This window comes from Macaca fascicularis, chromosome 20 (genome assembly GCF_037993035.2).
Source record: "Macaca fascicularis isolate 582-1 chromosome 20, T2T-MFA8v1.1".
NCBI classification, from domain to species: domain Eukaryota; kingdom Metazoa; phylum Chordata; class Mammalia; order Primates; family Cercopithecidae; genus Macaca; species Macaca fascicularis.
In genome coordinates, this window is record NC_088394.1 from 20,453,625 (window position 1) to 20,473,516 (window position 19,892).

The following is a 19,892-nucleotide window of genomic DNA, read 5'->3' on the forward strand; positions in this document are numbered from 1 at the left end:
CTAATTCCTTGAAAGACATGATTTACATGATTCACATAAGGAGAAATAGATAATTTGAATAGGCTTTTATACATTAAAGAAATTTAATCAACAATTAACAACCTTCCAAGAGAGAAAGTGCCAGGCCAAGATGGGTTCACTGGTGAATTCTATCAAACATTTAATGAAGAAATGATACAAATTCTCTACAATCTCTTACAGAAAATAGAAGCAGAGGACACACTTTATAATTCATGCTATGAGGCCAGCATTACGCTAATACCAAAGCCAGATAAAGACATTATAAGACAGGAAGTTACAGACAAGTATCTGTCATCAGCATAGATGCAAAAATCTTCAACAAAATATTAGCAAATCAAATCCAACAACATATGAAAAGTATTACACACCATAATCAAGTGGTATTTATTCCACTTGATTATTCCAGGTATACAAGGCTGGCTCAACATTTGAAAATCAAGTAATGTAATTCATTGCATTAACAGGCTAAAGAAGAAAAATCATATCATCACATTAATAGATTCAGAAAAAGCATTTGACAAAATCCAACATCAACTCATGACAAAGACTCTCAGTAAACTAGGAACAGAGAGAACTCCTCAACTTGATAAAGAATATCAACAAAAAACCTTCAGCCAAACATCACACTTAATGGACAAGAACTAGAAGCTTTCCTCCTAAGACTGGGAACAAGATAAGGAAGCCCTTTTTCATTAATTCTGTTCAGTATCATACTGGAAGTCCTAGCTAATGGAATAAGACAAGAAAAGGAAATAAAATATGGGGAGAGAAAAAATAAAACTGTCTGTCAATGGCATAATTATGTAAAAAAAAATCCCAAAGATTCCACAAAAAAACTTGGAACTTATAAGTGATTGTAGCAAGATGGCTGGATATGAGATAAATATACAAAAGTCAATTGCTTTTCTATATACAGGCAATGAACAAGTGGAATTTGAAATGAAAACACAATACCATTTACATTAACTCCAAAAAAGAAGGAACTACTTAGGTATAAATTTAACAAAAAATATACAAGATCTATATGAGGAAAACTATAAAACTCTAGCCAAAGAAATAAAAAACAGTCTAAATAAATAGATAATCCATGTTTATTAATAGAAAGACCCCAAATTATTAAGAAATCTGTTCTTCTTGACTTGGTCTAGGTAAACACAGGCTTAACATTATCCAGCAATAGCATGTCTATGTGTTTACTAAATGAATTAATGGAAAAGTTATGTTCACAAAAGGCCTTTACATAAATGTTTATAACTGCTTTATTTATAAGTACCAAAAATTGTAATAAACCAAAATGTCCTTTAATGGGTGGATGGATAAACATACGTACAATGAAATATTATTAAGTGATAAAGAAGCAATCTAACAAAGAACAAAAATCCATGTAGGAACCTCAACTGCATATTGCTAAGTGAAATAAGGCAGTCTAAAAATTTCACATACTGTATGATTCCAAGAATATCATGTCTTGGAAAAGTCAAAACTATAGAGACAGTAAAAAGATCAGTGGTTGCCTGGGGATCAGAGAAGGAAGGGAGGATGAAGAGGTGGAGCACAGGATTTTTTGGGTTGTGTGAAGCTATCCTGCATGGTTCTGTAATGGTGAATATGTGACATTTACATCTTTGTCAAAACCCATAGGACATACAACACAAGAATGAACCTTAATGTAGACTATGAACTTTGTTCATAATAATTTAGCAATATTGGTTCATCAATTGTAACTATAATACCACAGTACTGCAAGATGTTAATGAGAGAACTGTGTTTGCGTGGGTGAGGAGAAGTGGCATATGGAAACTCTGTATTTTCTGCAACACTTTTCTATAAATTTAAAACTAAAGTCTATTAAAACTTTTTTAAAGGAGAAGAAAGTTAAAATGCAAAATGATTTTCATATTTCAAATTGCTTGACTTTCTGTTTTGTTTTGTTTTGTTTTTTGAGATGGAGTCTTGCTCTGTCGCCCAGGCTGGATTGCAGTGGTGTGATATCTCAGCTCACTGCAACCTCTGCCTCCCAGGTTCAAGCAAATCTCCTGCCTCAGCCTCCCATCCCTGGGACTACAGGCGCCCACGATCAAGTCCAGGTAATTTTTGTATTTTTAGTAGAGACGGTGTTTCACCATGTTGGCCAGGCTGGTCTTAAAATCCTGGCCTCAAGTGATCCGCCTGCCTCAGCCTCCCAGAAGTGCTGAGATTACAGATGTGAGCCACTGTGCCTGGCCGAGATATGATTTTCATATTTCAAATTGCTTGAGATTTTGAAAAGACAATACTCAGTGAGGCATAAGGGAAGTTTAGCAACCAAAAGCTTTAAAATGTTACCGACCTCTTGACTCAGCAATTTTATTTTAGGAAATCATCATGAGGAAATAACATGAATTAAGCAAATATGTGGCCACTAGAATGTTGTTAATGATAGGAAAAACTAGGAGATAAAAGTACAGAATGATTTTATATTTTAAAAACAAACCTGGAGATACATACATGCATAAGAAAATGTCTAATTGTCATCAAAATGTTAATCGTGGTTGTCTTTTTATCACATATTTTTATTGTACATTTTTTTCTGAAAAAATAAGAATGAACTTCATACCCACCATGATGGCTATTATCAGTAAAACATACAGAGAAAATACAAGAACTGGTGAGGATGTGGAGGTATCAGAACTTCTGTGTATCGCTGGTGGGCATGTACAATATTGCAGCCTCTATGGAAAACATTACAGCAGTTCCTCAAAAAATTAAACATGGTATTAACATATGATCCAGATTTTCACTTCTTAGTATAAACACCAAAGATAGCAGAGACTCAAAAGACAGTATTCGTACACCCATGTTCATAGCAGTTTTACTTGCCATAGCCAAAAGATGGAAGCAACTCAAGGGTCCACTGACAGATGGATAAACAAAACGTGGTGTGTACATGAAACGGAATATATTCAGCCTTAAAAAGAAAGGAAATTCTGACACATGCTACAACATGGATGAACGCCGAAGACATTATGCTAAGTAAAATAAGCCAGTCACAGGAAGACAAACACCGTATGATTCCTCTTACATGCAGTACCCAGGGCAGTCAAATTTATGGTGACAGAAAGTAGAATGATTATTTCCAGGGTAGGGGTGGAGAAGGAGCATTGGGACAGGTACTGTTTAATGAGAACAGTTATGGTTAGGGAAGGTGAAAAACGTCTTGGAGATGGAGGGAGGTGATAGTTGCCCAACAATGTGAATGTATTTAATGCCACTGATTTGAACAATTAAAAATGGTCAAAATGGTAAATTTGGTGTTATGTGTATTTTACTATGACAATAAAATAAGCAAAATCATCCAAACCAAAAACTCAATGAATGCACGACAATCTGATTAATGGATTGGTACAGAGACAGAGCCTCCATGGGGTTCATCTTGCGAAAGGAGCATGTCTTGGGCCCCCAAAATCATTAAGCTAAAAGGAAAAGTCAAGCAGGGAATCGCTTAGGGCAAACCTGCCTCCCATTCTATTCAAAATCACCCTTCTGCTCACTGAGATAAAAGCTTATCTGATTGCCTCTTTTGGAGAGGCTAATCAGAAACTCAAAAGAATGCAACCATTTCTCTCTTATCTACCTATGTCTTGGAAGTCTCCACCCAGCTTCAAGTTGTCCTGCCTTTCCAGATGGCACCAATGTTCACCTTACATATGTTGATTGATGTCTCATGTCTCCCTAAAATGTATAAAACTGTGCTCTGACCACCTCGGGCGCATGTTGTCAGGGCCTCCTGAGCTGTGTCAAAGGCGTGCATCCTCAACCTTGGCAAAATAAACTTTCTGAATTAACTGAGACCTGTCTCAGAATTTTGGGGTTCACAACCTGACAGATGGCCATGTGTCACATGAAGCATGCAAGCTGTGCAGAAAAAGAGTATGTGGCAGGCGGTAATAGTATCTACTTGCTCATTCATTATTTCATTATTATGAAAAAATTCAAACATACAGAAACATGGAAGACATTGTACAGTGAACATTTGTATACTCACCTTCTAGATTTTACCATTAGCTTTTTATTTGTTTTAGTACATACCTGGTCATCCCTCTATCCTTCCTTTAATCTATCTTTTTTACAAAAAAAATTCAAAATTAATTGTTAAGCATCTACACACTTTCTCATAAATACTTCGGCGTGCTTATCACTACCTAGTGTTCAGTATTTATTTATATATTTTTTCCTTTGACATAAATCTTACAATGACATGCACACATCCTAAGCCCACATTTACTAAGTTTTGGCAAATACACATATTTGTGTAATCCAGGTCACTCTTAAGATATGCAACATTAGTGTCTCCCCTGGAAGTTCTCTCGTGGCCCTTGATACACGTTTTTTTTTTTTTTTACAATTGCAAAAAGTAAAGCTATTTGGGAAGTATTTATAGTATGATCTTTTTGTTCTAGGAATACAGAAAAAACTGAAAGAAAACATAGTGATATTTCTGGAGCGTGGGATTACCATTGATCTTAATTTTGTTCTATTCCTTTCTCTGTATTTTCTAAATTTTATATAATGTCTTACTTGGGTGGTAGAAAAACAAAACAAAAGCTACTTAGAAGCAGCATCTTCCTTGTAAGAAATGATGCCACACACATAAGAATATTTATAGTCACTAAATGATCAGTTTGAAGTTAGTGTATGTAGCAAAATTGGAAACATTTCAATATGATATTAAAATATAACTGCAGGCCGGGTGCAGTGGCTCATGCCTGTAATCCCAGCACTTTGGGAGGCCGAGGCAGGTGGATCACTTAAGGTCAAGAGTTTGAGACCAGCCTGGCCAATGTGGTGAAACCCCACCTCTACTAAAAATACAAAAATTAGCCCGGCATGGTGGTGCACGCCTGTAATCCCAGCTACTTGGGAGGCTGAGACAGGAGAATCTCTTGAACCTGGGAAGCGGAGGCTGCAGCGAGCCGAGATCGTACCACTACACTCCAGCAGGGGCAAGAGAGCGAGACTCCATCTCAAAAATAAACAAACAAACAAAAAACTATAATGACAAAATTAAAAGAAATATTAATACCGTAAGTACCCTATATGAAGGCATGTCAACACACAACAGAAATAGAAAGGAATAAGAAAAACACAAGGGTCTGTATTTCTCTTTTTTTTTTTTTTTTTTTTTTGAGACAGAGTCTTGCTCTGCCGCTGGGGCTGGAGTGCAGTGGCCGGATCTCAGCTCACTGCAAGCTCTGCCTCTCGGGTTTACGCCATTCTCCTGCCTCAGCCTCCCGAGTAGCTGGGACTACAGGCGCCCGCCACCTCGCCCGGCTAGTTTTTTGTATTTTTAGTAGAGACGGGGTTTCACTGTGTTAGCCAGGATGGTCTCGATCTCCTGACCTCGTGATCCGCCCATCTCAGGCTCCCAAAGTGCTGGGATTACAGGCTTGAGCCACCGCGCCCGGCCGGGTCTGTATTTCTCATTTTGTTTTGGTGATGAAATTATAGGTAATTTTTGCAAAAATAAAACAGTCATATCATCTTTTTCTAAATTAAAAAAGTGGTAAAGTATTCCATAAAACCCTGACTTCAGGACCACCCATGGGCCAACTCCTTTTTTTTTTTTTTTTTTTTTGAGACAGAGTCCGGTTGTGTTGCTCAGGCTGGAGTGCAGTGGCATGATCTCAGCTCACTGCAACCTCTACCTCCCTGACTCAAGCAATCCTCCTGCCTCAGCCTCCTGAATAGCTGGGATTACAGGCGCATGCCACCATGCCTGACTAATTTTGTTTGTATTTTTAATAGAGATGTTGGCCAGGCTGGCCTTGAACTGCTGACCTCAAGCGATCTGCCTACCTCGGCCTCCCAAAGTGCTGGGATTGCCAGTGTGAGCCACCATGCCCAGCCAATGATGATATTTTAATTCTGTCATTCCTTATACATTTATTAGCCACCATGCCTGGCCTTCCTTGGCTTTTGTAAAGGGCTCACCTGTCTGCATATTCTGCTTGCATTTAGAACACGTAATTAAAACTATTATACTAGAACATAACAAATGGGTTCTAAATTACCTCTTTCTGGAAAGGTGTTGTTTTTGGTGAGTTTGACGCTTTTGGGCCTTGGGTGGTTATCATCCATGCCCATGATCAGGTTGCGGAAAAACACATCAAATTTCTTTCTGCTGTCTGCATTGATGGTGCCAGCCACAGTCCACACCAAGGAAAAGAGAAACAGTCCTTGGAGCCAGAGAAAGATTTGTTGACTTGACAGGCCTTCACCTAATTCCATTTCCTCCTCTTCTACTGCCCTGATTTCATCTATAAGTGAGAAAAGCGAATCTCAGGACAGAGTGCAGAATGCCATAGATATAAGGGCTGTGAACTGGTTGGCTTTGCCTTTGAAGGGTCTGGGCCAGAGGGGCGACTGATACTGGCAGAGTGCCTATCACCTACCAGATCATTATCACATGCAATTTTTTTTTTTTGAAACAGGGTCTCACTCTGTCTCCCAGGTTGGAGTGCAGCGGTGCAGTCACAGCTCACTGTAGTCTCGACCTCCCAGGCTCAAGTGATCCTCCCTCCTCAGCCTCCTAAGTAGCTGGGACCACAGGCACTAGCCACCACATCTGGCTAATTTTTGTATTTTTTTGTAGAGATGCGGTTTTGCCAGGTTGCCCAGGCTGGTCTCGAACTCCTGAGCTCAAGCAATTCACCCACCTCGGCCTCTCAAAATGCTGGGATTACAGGCGTGAGCAATATTTTTATTTATATATATAATTTTTTTATTTATATATATATACCACTATATAAAATATATATAATATATATAAATATATATAATATACATAAATATATAGAATACATATAAATATATATATATATTATTTTTTTGAGCTGGAATCTAGCTCTGTCGCCCATACTCGAGTGCAGTGGCACGATCTCGGCTCACTGCAACCTCCGCCTCCCAGGTACAAGTGATTCTCCTGCCTCAGCCTCCTGAGTAGCTGGGATTACAGGTGCCCGCCACCATACCCAACTAATTTTTGTATTTTTAGTAGAGATGGGGTTTCACTGTGTTGTTGGCCAAGCTGGTCTCGAACTCCTGACCTCGTGATCCACCCACCTCAACCTCCCAAAGTGCTGGAATTACAAGCGTGAGCCACCGTGCCCAGCCTTTGCTGCAATATTTTTATTGCGGTAAAATACATGATGTATAATTTACCATCTAACCATTTTTAGTGTATAGTTCAGTGGTATTAAGTGCATTCATATTGCTGTGCAACCATCACCACCATCTATATCCAGAACTGGATATAGAAGCTCTTTGCCCATTAAACAATAACTTCCCCCTCCATCCTCCCTCATCCCCCTTGCAATCAGAACTCTCCTTTCTGTCTTTATAAATTTGGCTACTCTGGCCGGGCGCAGTGGCTCAAGCCTGTAATCCCAGCACTTTGGGAGGCCGAGACGGGCGGATCACAAGGTCAGGAGATCGAGACCATCCTGGCTAACACGGTGAAACCCCGTCTCTACTAAAAAATACAAAAACCTAGCCGGGCGAGGTGGCGGGCGTCTGTAGTCCCAGCTACTCGGGAGGCTGAGGCAGGAGAATGGCGTGAACCCGGGAGGCGGAGCTTGCAGTGAGCTGAGATCCGGCCACTGCACTCCAGTCTGGGCAACAAAGCGAGACTCTGTTTCAACAACAACAACAAAAATAAATAAATAAATAAATAAATTTGGCTACTCTACATACATTATAGAGGTAGAATCGCACCGTCATTTTGTGACTGGCTTATTTTCTTAGTATAATGGCTTTAGTGTTCATCCAAACTATAGCATGCATCAGAATTTATTTCCTTTTTAAGGCTAAGTAGTATTTCATTGCAAAATTACAACACATTTTGCTTATTTGTTCACCCATCAGTAGACACATGGGTTGTTTTCACCATTTGACTATTGTGAACAAAAGTTCTATGAACATGGTTATACAAATATCTGATCGGGTCTCTGCTTTCAATTCTTTGGGGTTTATATCCAAAGATGAAAGTGCTGGATCAATAAGTCTACATTTACTTTTTTGTTTTTTTTGGATATTAATCTCTTATCAGAGAGGAGGTAAGATGGGGGTCCTGCTATGTTCATCTCCCTCTAGGATATCCCTGTGAGGTAAAAAGGGCAGGAATTACTACTCTCATTATGTGAATGAGGAGCCTTAGACTGAGGAACAATGGGATAATTTGCACTAGAATGCCCCCCAAAAATCAATATCAGACAAAGACTAAACACATGGATTTTCCCTACCAAACTCTACTATCGGCACTCCAAGGGCTTGCTTGTTCTAGACCAAACAGCCAGTCTTGTTGTAATTCAATGGGGGCCAAAGAGAGGTGGGAGCAGAAAAAAGTCAAGGTAGGCCAGTAATCCCAGCACTTTGGGAGGCAGAGGCAGGTGGACCACTTGAGGTCACGAGTTCAAGACCAGCCTGGTCAACATGGTGAAACCCCGTCTCTACTAAAAACACACAAAAAAAACAGAGTGGTATGTGCCTTAATCTCAGCTACTCAGAAGGCCAAGGCAGGAGAATCACTTGAACCTGGCAGGCGGAGGCTGCAGTGAGCCAAGATCATGCCACTGCACTCTAGCCTTGATGACAGAGTGAGACTTCATTTCAAAAAAAAGTAAAAGAAAGAAATAGCCAAGGTCGACCCATCCCCCATGTGGCTGAAGAATCATGGCTAGCACTTACCAAGTAGAGAGGAGTACAGTCTCATCATTGAGAAGGCAAGGTGGATGGGAGACGTTTGGACAACAAATTTACAATGAAGGCGACCAAATTCCAGGCAGGGCTGGACAAGCCACATGAACATGTCATTGACCTGAAAGTAGAAAGCTCCATGAGACTTGGAGACATGATCAACAAGTGAGTTGAAGACCAAGAGCTTGGCCTACCTCCTGAGGCTAGAGATGCTGGTTAGACTGCTGATTTTACATGTAGGTGCCTTGGGGGAAAACTTACAGGCAACAAAACTCCTATCTCAGTGTCCTCCTTCAGGGTCCTAAGACTGTTGCCCACAGGCCATGTTAACTCAGTTTCCCATCCACATTCCACTGCCCAGAGCTGATACTCAGAGAGGCTTGGAAACACTCTGGGTCAGCTACAGGACACATAAAATGTGTTTAGAACCCAACTACTGTATCTGCCTTTGTTTCTATAAAAAGTATTAGGAATTCTAAACAACTAATTTACAAATGACTGATAGACACTGGTGAGGTGGGACTCCTGTATAAATTAGTCAAACAGAGTACACAGCTAATTTGGGGGGCTCATTTTCAGTAATTCACCACGTGTATGGGTAGGTTTATATGTTCTTATTTGGGGGTATCATGATTCTTGCCTCTAGTATCTGTTCTCCGGTCCATTTACTCTTTTAAAAAGTTATCCGGCTTGCTTTTCTTGTAATGCTTTTTTAAACTTTTAACCTTTGTTATACTTTTTAAAAAGAGATTTATTGATTTACTTAATTTTGTTGTTGTTGTTGTTGAGACAGAGTTTTGTTCTGTCGCCAAGGTTGGAGTGCAATGGTGCGATCTCAGCTCACTACAACCTCCGCCCCCCTGGGTTCAAGCGATTCTCCTGCCTCAGCCTCCCTGAGTAGCTGGGATTACAGGCATGCACCATCATGCTCAGCTAATTTTTGTACTTTTAGTAAAGACAGGGTTTTACCATGTTGGCCATGCCGGTCTCGAACTCCTGACCTCAAGTGATCCGCCCGCCTCGGCCTCCCAAAGTGCTGGGATTACAAGCGTGAGCCACCACACTCAGCCTCTTTGTTATACTTTATTTGCAACTTTCCCTGTACACTTTTTTTCTTAAGAAGTAGGAAGGCCATCACTAAATAAATACACACTTAGGTGTGGATCTATATGGATAATACATGTATGTGTAGATGCATTTGTATGTATATATAAAAATACAGGTATACATGGAAATGTGGTATATCAATTCAGTCAACAAATATTTATTGAGCATCTACTAATTGCACGGTAGTAGTGCTGGGGATAAACAATGGAAAAGGTAGATAAGGAACTCTCGTGGAGTTTACAGTCTGAGGGGCAGGGAAGACAAACAATAAATAACTAACCTAGCAGGGAAATCAGTAAAATACCTACAGATCATGCAAAGTCCTAGCAGGAAACACTAAGGTGTTATGGTGAAGAATAACAGGAAGGGTTTAAATAGGGTAGTTAAAGAAGGCTTCCTGGTGGAGGAGATTTTTATGTTGAGAACTACATGATGAGGGTGAGCCAACTCTGAGATAAACTGAGGCAAGAGTCCCAGGAATAGGAATAAAAAGAGCAAAAGCCTTGAGGTGGTGAAACCTGGGCTTGTCTTGGAAACAAGACAGGACTGCTGGAGACTGCTAAGCTAAGGCTGAGAAAGAGCAGGCAATGAGATTGCAGAGGCAGGTGGGGCCAGATCACAGAGTCTCATGGGCCCTGATAAGGAGTTAAACTTTGTGCCACGGACATTGGGAAATCCCTAAATGACTTTACATATATGGGGACTCGGCAGCTTTTGGTGTGTGTGTCTGTGTGTGTGGACTGGTGCTTGAATGTGCACGTGGATATGTACTCACGTTTACATATTATCCATGTATGTAGGTGGTGACAGACATGGAACCGTCCTACATAATCCCCCAAAGAGTTTCCATTGTGGGAATAGACCCTTCTTGGATTCCTCAGTGGGAGACTTTCCTAAGCATTCTATTAACACAGGGGAGGGCAAGAGGGACCACAGACACCGCTACTCCCTTCCTGCTTCCGGGTCTGAGAGTGTGGTCAGGTATCCGCCTAACCTGAACTTTCCCACCTCTTTAGAGAAGGGAAGAAGGGAGTGGTCGCTCACAGTAGCTGCAATGAAAGCACTTCTAACTGGTTCCAGCTCCCCCAAGGTGGGAGGTGCAGAGTCCAGGTTACAGGGATGGGAATTGGCAGTACAAAAAGGAACACCTGGTCCATCTCTAGAGCAGCTTCTACAGACATTTCTGTTAGTGGGGCAATGAAGAAAGAGGTGACATTTCAGCTTCCATAGAGAACACTCCTCAGCACTGGGATTCTCCACTAGGGAGCCAGGGAGTGATGGGGAAGGAGGAAGAGGAAGGAGAAATTGACTGCACCACCCCAAGCCTACCATATGGAGAAGAAAGTTGGAAAAATGGCAGGCAGCCAGGAAACAAGATAACTGGGGACAACAAGGGAATTCCCTGCCCCTTCTTGCCTCCTGGGACTAAGAAGGTGAAGATGTACCTAGAAGACCCTCTAGATGAAAAGCAGGGAGACAGGAGGAGGGGAAGGAAAGGGTCTGAGAGGCTCACCAATTCCTTGTGCTCCTCAGTGAGACTGGAGGGCAGGGTGTCCATGTAGGAATCCTTCAGAGGCTTCCAGCCTAGCTGATGGGGCTCCATGTAGATCATTCCACACCTGGGAAGCACAGAGGACCAGTCTAGGTGCTTGCTTGTTTGTTACTAATACGGGTTAACGTTTATTGAGCATCTACTGCATGTCAGGCACCATGCTAGGCATTAATGGATCTTGACAATAACCTAGTCCCCTGGGTTTACCCACCTTGAATCCTGTGTTCATCTGCCCCTTGATTTCTTTCCTTCATATACAGTTTTATGGCATTTCTATATGTTCCTAAAATGTTTGTTTGTCTGGAGACAGTGTATTGCTCTGTTGCCCAGGCTGGAATACAGTGGTGCAATCTCGGCTCACTGCAACCTCCGCCTCCCTGGTTCAAGTGATTCTCATTTCTCAGCCTCCACCTGGCTAACTTTTTTGTATTTTTAGTAGAGATTAGGTTTTGTCTTTAGTACAGACAGGGTTGGCCAGGCTGGTCTAGAACTCCTGGCCTCAAGTGATCCACCCACCTGGGCCTCCCAGAGTGCTGGGATTACAGGTGTGAGCCACCGGTCTGTTCCTAAAGTGTTTATATTTTTACTTTAGTTGTTTTTAACAATTTAAAAGGGGTACCATGCTATAGATAATATTTTGATCTTACTTTTATTACTATATAATAATAATATAGTATATAATAGCATATAATATAACCATACAGTATATATAATTATATTATATATTAGTATATAATAATATAGTATATATTAGTATATAGTATAACATTATATTATATATAATATATTGTAATTATAATTATATTTATAGATATAATTATATTATTACATTATTTGTATTATATATAATATTGCTAAGATTTTGTCCTTAATAGAGTTACTAAGATTTATTTATATAGTTGCATGTCAGTGCAGTTCTTTTCAGTACTTTATTATACATATTATAATTTCTGATTCTCTTATACTTTATTAATTCACTCTTTTGTTGTTGTTGTTGTTTGTTTTTTAGATGGAGTCTTGTTCTGTCACCAGGCTGGAGTGCAGTGGCATGATCTTGGCTCACTGCAACTTTTGCCTCCTGGTTTCAAGCAATTCTCCTGCCTCAGCCTCCTGAGTAGCTGGGATTACGGGCACCCACTACCACGCCTGGCTATTTTTTTGTATTTTTTTTTTTAGTAGAGATGAGGTTTTACCATGTTGGACCAGGCTGGTCTCAAACTCCTGACCTCAGGTGATCCGCCCACCTCGACCTCCCAAAGTGCTGGGATTACAGCATAAAGTCATCGCACCTGGCCACCAGTTAACTTGATTAACAGGCATTTGGGCTGTTTCCAAGTGTTTGTTACTGTGAGTTCTGCCACTGTATTTTTTGTACAGATCTCCTATTGCACATGCCAAAAGTTTCCCTTGGGTCTGTACTTAGGAGAATACAGAGATTCAACTTTAGGAGATAATATCAAACTGTTTCCAAAGTACTCGCTGGGTTTTAGACTCCCACCAGTAGTGTGGATTGAGGGCTGATTTTATGACAAATCTAAATGCATGAGAAATAACACAATGCTAAGCAAATTAACGCAGGAACTGAAAACCAAATCTCATATGTTCTTACTTATAAATGGGAGCTAAACATGGAGTACACGTGGACACAAAGAAGGGAACGATCCCTGGGCATGGTGGCTCACGCCTGTAATCCGAGCACTTTGGGAGGCTGAGGCAGGCAGATCATGACATCAGGAGTCTGAGACCAGCCGGGCCAACAAGGTGAAACCCCGTCTCTACCAATAATACAGAAATTAGCCGAGCGTGGTGGCAAGCACTTGTATTCCCAGCTACTGGGGAGGCTAAAGCAAGAGAATCGCTTGAACCTGGGAGGCGGAAGTTGCAGTGAGTTTAGATCACGCCACTGCACTCCAGCCTAGGTGACAGGGTGAGACTCCGTCTCCAAAAAAAAAAAAAAAAAGAAGGGAACGATAGATATGGGAGCCTACCTGAGGGTGGAGGGTGGAGGGTGAAGGAGGGTGAGGATGGAAAAACTACCTGAATAACTGGGTGACAAAACAATCTGTACCCCAAACCCCTATGCCATACAATTTACTCATGTAACAAAGCTGCACATATACCCCCTGGAACCTAAAATAAAAATTGGAAAGAAAAATAATAATAATATAGATGATCTGTGAGGGCTTCATCATATTTGTGAAATTTGAGAGCTTTCTCTTCTGCTTAGGGTGAGTGGGGCCACACTGTCCCCTGGAGTGCCAGTGAGGGCTGCCTCACCTGCTCACAGTGGCTGGAGAGGCCTGCTCGAGGTCGGCCGGCTCGAAGATCAGGCTCATCTTGGAGTTCATCTGGATAATTTCTCCACTCATGAGACACAGCTAAAAGTGCAAAGCAGAGGGTAATGGACAAGGGAAGAGCTTAAATTCCATCTGAAAGTAAAAGGTCTACAGTCAGACAAAGATGGTTTGATTCATTCCATAAATATTTCTTGAGTACTTACTATGTCCCAGGCACTGTTCTAGGCGCATAAAATAAACCAGACAAAATTTCCTATCCTCTTGGGGTTTATATTCTTCTAGGAGATGACAGACAATAAGCAAAATAATAGTGTTCAAAATGGAGAAAAATTAAGTAGAGGAGGGGGTTGGAGAACCCTCAGTCAGGGTTGAGTGAGCTGCAATTTTTGGTTTTTTTTGAGACAGAGTCTCGCTCTGTCGCCCAGGCTGGACTGCAGTGGCCAGATCTCAGCTCACTGCAAGCTCCGCCTCCTGGGTTCACGCCATTCTCCTGCCTCAGCCTCCCAAGTAGCTGGAACTACAGGCGCCCGCCACCTCGCCCGGCTAACTTTATTTGTGTGTTTTTTAGTAGTGATGGGATTTCACCGTGTTAGCCAGGACGGTCTCAATCTCCTGACCTCGTGATCCGCCCGTCTCGGCCTCCCAAAGTGCTGGGATTACAGGCTTGAGCCACCGTGCCCAGCCTGTGAGCTGCAATTTTAATGGGAAGACCAGGAAATCACTGACCTTAGATGCAATCTCAGATGAAGGATCGAGAAGTTATCAGACCTCACCAAGTTTCCTGGTGCCTTTCTCAATATTTAACATCGAACTTAACTGCACAGCCACATCCTTTTTTTATTTGCTCAAGTCTTTCACAAAAGACCCGAATTTGAACACCCGCATGGACTAATCCATAGCAGGAGGGGCAAAAGCCTTTCCATAAATCCTTTTTATTTTTAATTTTTATTTGTTTTTGAGACAGGGTATCGCTCTGTTACCCAGACTGAAATACAATGACACAATCACAGTCACTCCATCCTCGACCTTTGGGGCTCAAGCAATCCTCCCACCTCAGCCTCTTGAGTAGCTGGGATTACAGGTGTGTACCTCCACAAGTGGCTAGTTTTTTATTTTTTGTTTTTCATTTTTAGATTAAATCAGTGATACCATAATATATTTTAAAATTTTTTTGTAGAGACAGGATCTCTCTATGTTGCCCAAGCTGATCTCAAACTCCTGGTCAAGCAATCCTCCTGTCTCTGCCTCCCAAAATGCTAGGATCACAAGCATAAGCCACTGTGCCTGGTCCATAAATCTTTTTTAGAATAGAATGAAAGAGGCCAGGCACAGTGGCTCATGCCTGTGTTCCCAGCACAGCACTTTGGGAGGCCAAGGAAGGCAGATCACTTGAGGTCAAGAGTTGGAGACCAGCCTCGCCAACGTGGTGAAACCCCATTTCAAAATACAAAAAAAAAAAAGCCGGACACGGTGGCACGCATCTGTAATCCCAGCTACTCCAGAGGCAGGAGACTTGAGGGAGGCGAAGGTTGCAGTGAACTGAGATCGCGCCACTGCACTTCATCCTGGACAACAGAGGGAGGCTTTGTCTCAAAAAAAAAAAAAAAAGAAAAGAAAAAGAAAAATCATCAGAATTTCTAGTGTGTAGCAGGTAAAACCCTGTAGGAAGTAGTGCAATTACACAGGAAAGCCTTGAAATATATACTAAGTCAATGGCACTGTTTCCCACTCACCAAAATGGATTCCAGTGAGATGTTTAAGTTATAAGAAAAGGGCTGAGGCCCTCTTCTCCCAGGGGAGAAGAGAAAATACCACTGATTCATTATGCTCATCCTAATTTGTGATTAAAAACTTCCCTGCACCTTACTTGGCCTGCATCAAACACAGCTTGAAATAGGTCACCGCCTGCATCCCCAGGAAGATCACAGCCGTTATAAGGCTGACACCACCAACCGTGTCATCTCTGAATATCAAGAAAACGAAAACAGACCCACACCTGTGACTGTAGTTTCATTTACACCCAGAGCAGAGGAAACCATTAGGAAATTCACTGATTGTGACTGTCTTGATACTTCTAATCTCAAGACCAACCGATACATCTGTACAATTAGTTTATATAATATAGTCCATATCATGTAATAAAACATTTCCATTTTTGAATGTTATATAATCAAAATTATGCACATGCTATAATTAGTGGATGTGTATAATTTGGATAATTAGCCCTTTCGTTGTTGAACATGACTCACTCTTAGTCTTGTGACATTTAAACACAGTTAGAAAATATATTTTCATTTGATAATGATGATTATCCAGTGAAGGAATTCTTCCTTGAAATGATGATAAATTTTATTTTAAACAGTTATATAGCATTTGCTATATGCCAGGCACTATCAGAAGAGGTGTATAAATAGTAACTTATCTCATCTTCTACTTTATCCTAACAGTATAAGGTAGACACTATTGTCCCTACTTTACAGATGATAAAATTGGGGCTTCAACAGACTAAATAGCTTGTCTGAGGTTACATAGTGGGAAAGTGGCAAGGCCAGGATTTGAACCCAGGCTGTCTGGCTCCAGAGTCCAAGCTCTTTTAGCCACCATACATACCGTGGTGCTATACTTATTGTGGTACCACTGTACTTATTTTTCCAAAGATTGGTGGTATTTTTCCAAAGATTGCTGTATTTCCCAAAGGTGCAGGCATCTGTTTGGACTCCTAACTCTACTATTGAGCTGTGTTGTAATGGGCAAATTACATAAATTCCATCCCATATGCTTTTTTTTTTTTTTTTTTTTTTGAGACAGGGTCTTTCTCTGTTGCTCAGGTTAGAGCACAGTGGCACAATGAAGGCTCACAGTAGCATTGACTTCCAGACTCAAGTGATCCTCCCACCTCAGCCTCCTGAATAGCTGGGACTACATGAACTCACCACCATGCCCAGTTAATTAAAAAAAAATTTTTTTTTTGTAGAGATGGCTTACTATGTTGCTCATACTGGTCTCGAACTCCTGGGCTCAAGCAATCTCCTGTCTCAGCCTCTGGGATTACAGGTGTGAGCCTACAGGGCCCAGTCCATATGCACTTTTGCAATGTGACTTGTCTGCCTCCATCAAGAGGTGAAGTCTATTTTTCCACTTCCTGGTCAGGACTTGCGACTTCCTTGACCAACAGAATGCAGAAAAAGTGATGCTTATCAGTTTTAAGCATAGCCCTTAATATCTTGGAAACTTCCACTTCCTGACTCTTGGAAATCACCCACCGCATAAGTAGTGCCACTACCAAGACACCACCAAGTGAAAAGCCCAAGCCATGAGAAGTGGCCTGGAAGAGGAGGTATAATTTTTAGAGAAAAAGAAAAAGAGAGAGAGAAAGAGGGGCCGAATGTGATTGTGCCACCAGGCATTGAGTGAAGACGCCATCTTGAATGCAGATTTTCTAACCTGAGCTGTCTGAACTGACATCAAAAGAGAGACCAACCGGCCAGCTGAGCCCTTTGAAAATTCCCAGCCCACAAAATCATGAGGAAAAGAAATGGTTGTTTTAAGCCATTAAGTATTAGGGTGGTTTGTTGCATAGCAATAGTTAACCAAAACATATCCCGCAGGTACTATGTATGTGCAATCTCATTTAAGTATCAACAACCTCATTTTATTACTACGTTTCTACAAATGAGAAAACTGAGATTCAGAGAAGTTACGCGACTTGCTCAGTAAAACGCAGCTCAGTTGCAGAGCTAGGAGTCCAAACCGATGCCAACACTAAGGCTTACTATTCAACATGGTCTCTAAACATGTTTAGCTTACCAACTACAAGTACAAACAGAGCATAATTCATGAACTCATTACTATTATTCTCCTGTGGGGCATTTACTCTTAGTGCAATACATGTATGTCTCTATATAGTTTTGATCAGTCGCTTACTTCAATAAAAGAGTTTATGTCTCACTCATGGAAAAGTGATATCAGGCTCAATACTTACCTTTTTATTGTCATCCAGAACAGTGTTCATATTTTCAATCCAGACAGCATCCACCGGCCCATCAAATATAATCCACTTGCGATCATCAGAGAGTGAAGACGCTTGCTCCCGGAAAGCATTGGCAAGGACACCATCCGTCCACTCGTGGCTCACTTGGTCAAAGCACCCATACAGCTGCCCCATCGTGATAGCCTTGGGGTTGATGATCTTGTACTCCACAGCAAACTCCTCCATCTGATTGGCTGGGCAAGAAGGTTCAACACGTTATAAAGGCTCTGGTGAGACCAGAACATTAAACAAAAGATGATGTCATCTCAATAACCAATCAACTTTTATAAATATGCTATATGAGGGAAATCCTTCTTATAAAGTATGTGCTTAGTTTTTATAGAGATTGGGATCCGGGGCCAGGAGCAGTAGTAGCTCACACCCATAATCCCAACACTCAGGGAGGCCGAGATGGGAGGATCACTTGAACCTGGGAAATGGAGGCTGCAGTGAGCTCTGATTGTACCACTGCACTTCAGCCTGGGCAACAGAATGAAGCCCTGTCTCAAAAAAAAAAAAAAATGACTGGGACATCTGGACATGTGAGGCAATGCATCACATTATTCGGTTACTATAGCCTTTGGTTTCTCAACGTACTTTCTTCCAGTCCTCATTTCAAACAGGGCAAATGTGCTAGTCAGATCCAGGACTACTTGCTGGGCACAGTGGCTCACACCTGTAATCCCAGCACTTTGGCAGGCCAAGGCAGGTGGATAACTTGAGGCCAGGAGTTTGAGACCAGCCTGGCCAGTATGGTGAAACCCTGTCTCTACTAAAAATACAAAAATTAGCTGGGGGTGGTGGTGCATGCCTGTAAACCCAGCTACTCGGGAGGCTGAGGTAGGAGGTGGAGGTTGCAGTGAGCTGAGACCATGCCACTGCACTCCAGCCTGGGCGATACAGTGAGACTCTGTCTCAAAAAAAAAAAAAAAATCCAGGACTAAAGACATCTGACTGCCCTCACAGAACTCAAGCAGGAAGGGAAAGTGATACCTATTATCAGCCCTCTATGTACCTGCTCTCACAGCCACCCTTAGAACCTTGGCTTTTCAAACTCAAACAGGCTGAAGAAAGAAATTAAAAATGAAAAGAACGGATCAGAACCTTGGCTTTGATTTGAGATAAGGAAACAGGAAACAGCTGACAGGTAAAAAGGTTCTGAAAAATGATAGTTACTTTTCTGTCTCTGAAGGGCTAGCCTGGTGCCGAAATCTTTCTTGACTGCTCAGGAAATGTCATTTGTTCCCAAGAAATACACACTGGAGTATTAAAACTCAACTGGAACGTACACGCTGATGGATGGCACAGCATATGTATTTAATAACAGACAAACCAAAAATGACACTTTCGTGGAATCCTTCAAAGTAGGGAAAGGTTGAAGTGCTTGAGCCATGAACTAAATAAAGAACCTCAGCACTTCTGGGCCAGGTGTGGTGGCTCATGCCTGTAATCTCAGCACTTTGGAACGCTGAGGCAGGAGGATTGCTTGAGCTCTGGAGTTCGAGACCAGCCTGTGCAACATGGCAAAACCCTGTCTCTACAAAAAATACAAAAATTAGGCGGGCATGGTGGCACAGGCCTATGATCCCAGCTACCCGGGAGCCTGAGATAGGAGGATCTCTTGAGCCCAGGCGGCAGAGTTTGCAGTGAGCCGGGACTGTGCCACTGCCCTATCTCTAAAAAACATTTTAAAAAATTAAATAAATAAAAAAGAACTATTCTGCAGAATCCTGAGGCAAACACAGTGGTAGCCTCCTCTTTCTTCACTCAGTTTCTTAAAGCATATTAAAATGCTAAAAATATTTTATATTTTATTGTATTCTATTATTTGAGACTGGGTATCACTCGCCCAGGCTGGAATTGCAGTGCAGTACGCAATCAGAGCTCACTGCAGCCGCAAACTCCTGAGCTCAACTGATCTGCCCACCTCGGCACCTCAAAGTGTCGGGATTATAGGTGTGAGCCTCCGTACTCTGCCTTAAAATTTTTACTTAAATTTGAGATGCCCAAATTAGTTATTAAGGCTAGGATAACCCCCAAAACATAACCTCAAAAACCAATCATCAAATGTTATTAGAAAAAAATTTTTTAATGAAAAACTTGAAGCAATGCATGCACAAAAAGGAAATGCTTTTATAAAACTACAGATTTG

The 19,892-nt window shown here is 41.5% G+C and overlaps 1 protein-coding gene across 1 annotated transcript in view; it reads right to left on the reverse strand.

Annotated features, from left to right (window-relative positions):
* Nucleotides 1–19,892, reverse strand: part of DNAH3 (dynein axonemal heavy chain 3) — a 205,269-nt gene that overhangs the window by 75,688 nt on the left and 109,689 nt on the right. Inside the window, exons 36-40 of the mRNA XM_045383002.2 lie at nucleotides 17,693–17,934; nucleotides 13,691–13,791; nucleotides 11,375–11,480; nucleotides 8,746–8,875; nucleotides 6,072–6,317 (exon numbers count right to left, since the gene is read on the reverse strand). Coding sequence (XP_045238937.2) covers nucleotides 6,072–6,317; nucleotides 8,746–8,875; nucleotides 11,375–11,480; nucleotides 13,691–13,791; nucleotides 17,693–17,934 — 825 coding nt within the window. The remainder of the gene's footprint in view (nucleotides 1–6,071; nucleotides 6,318–8,745; nucleotides 8,876–11,374; nucleotides 11,481–13,690; nucleotides 13,792–17,692; nucleotides 17,935–19,892) is intronic.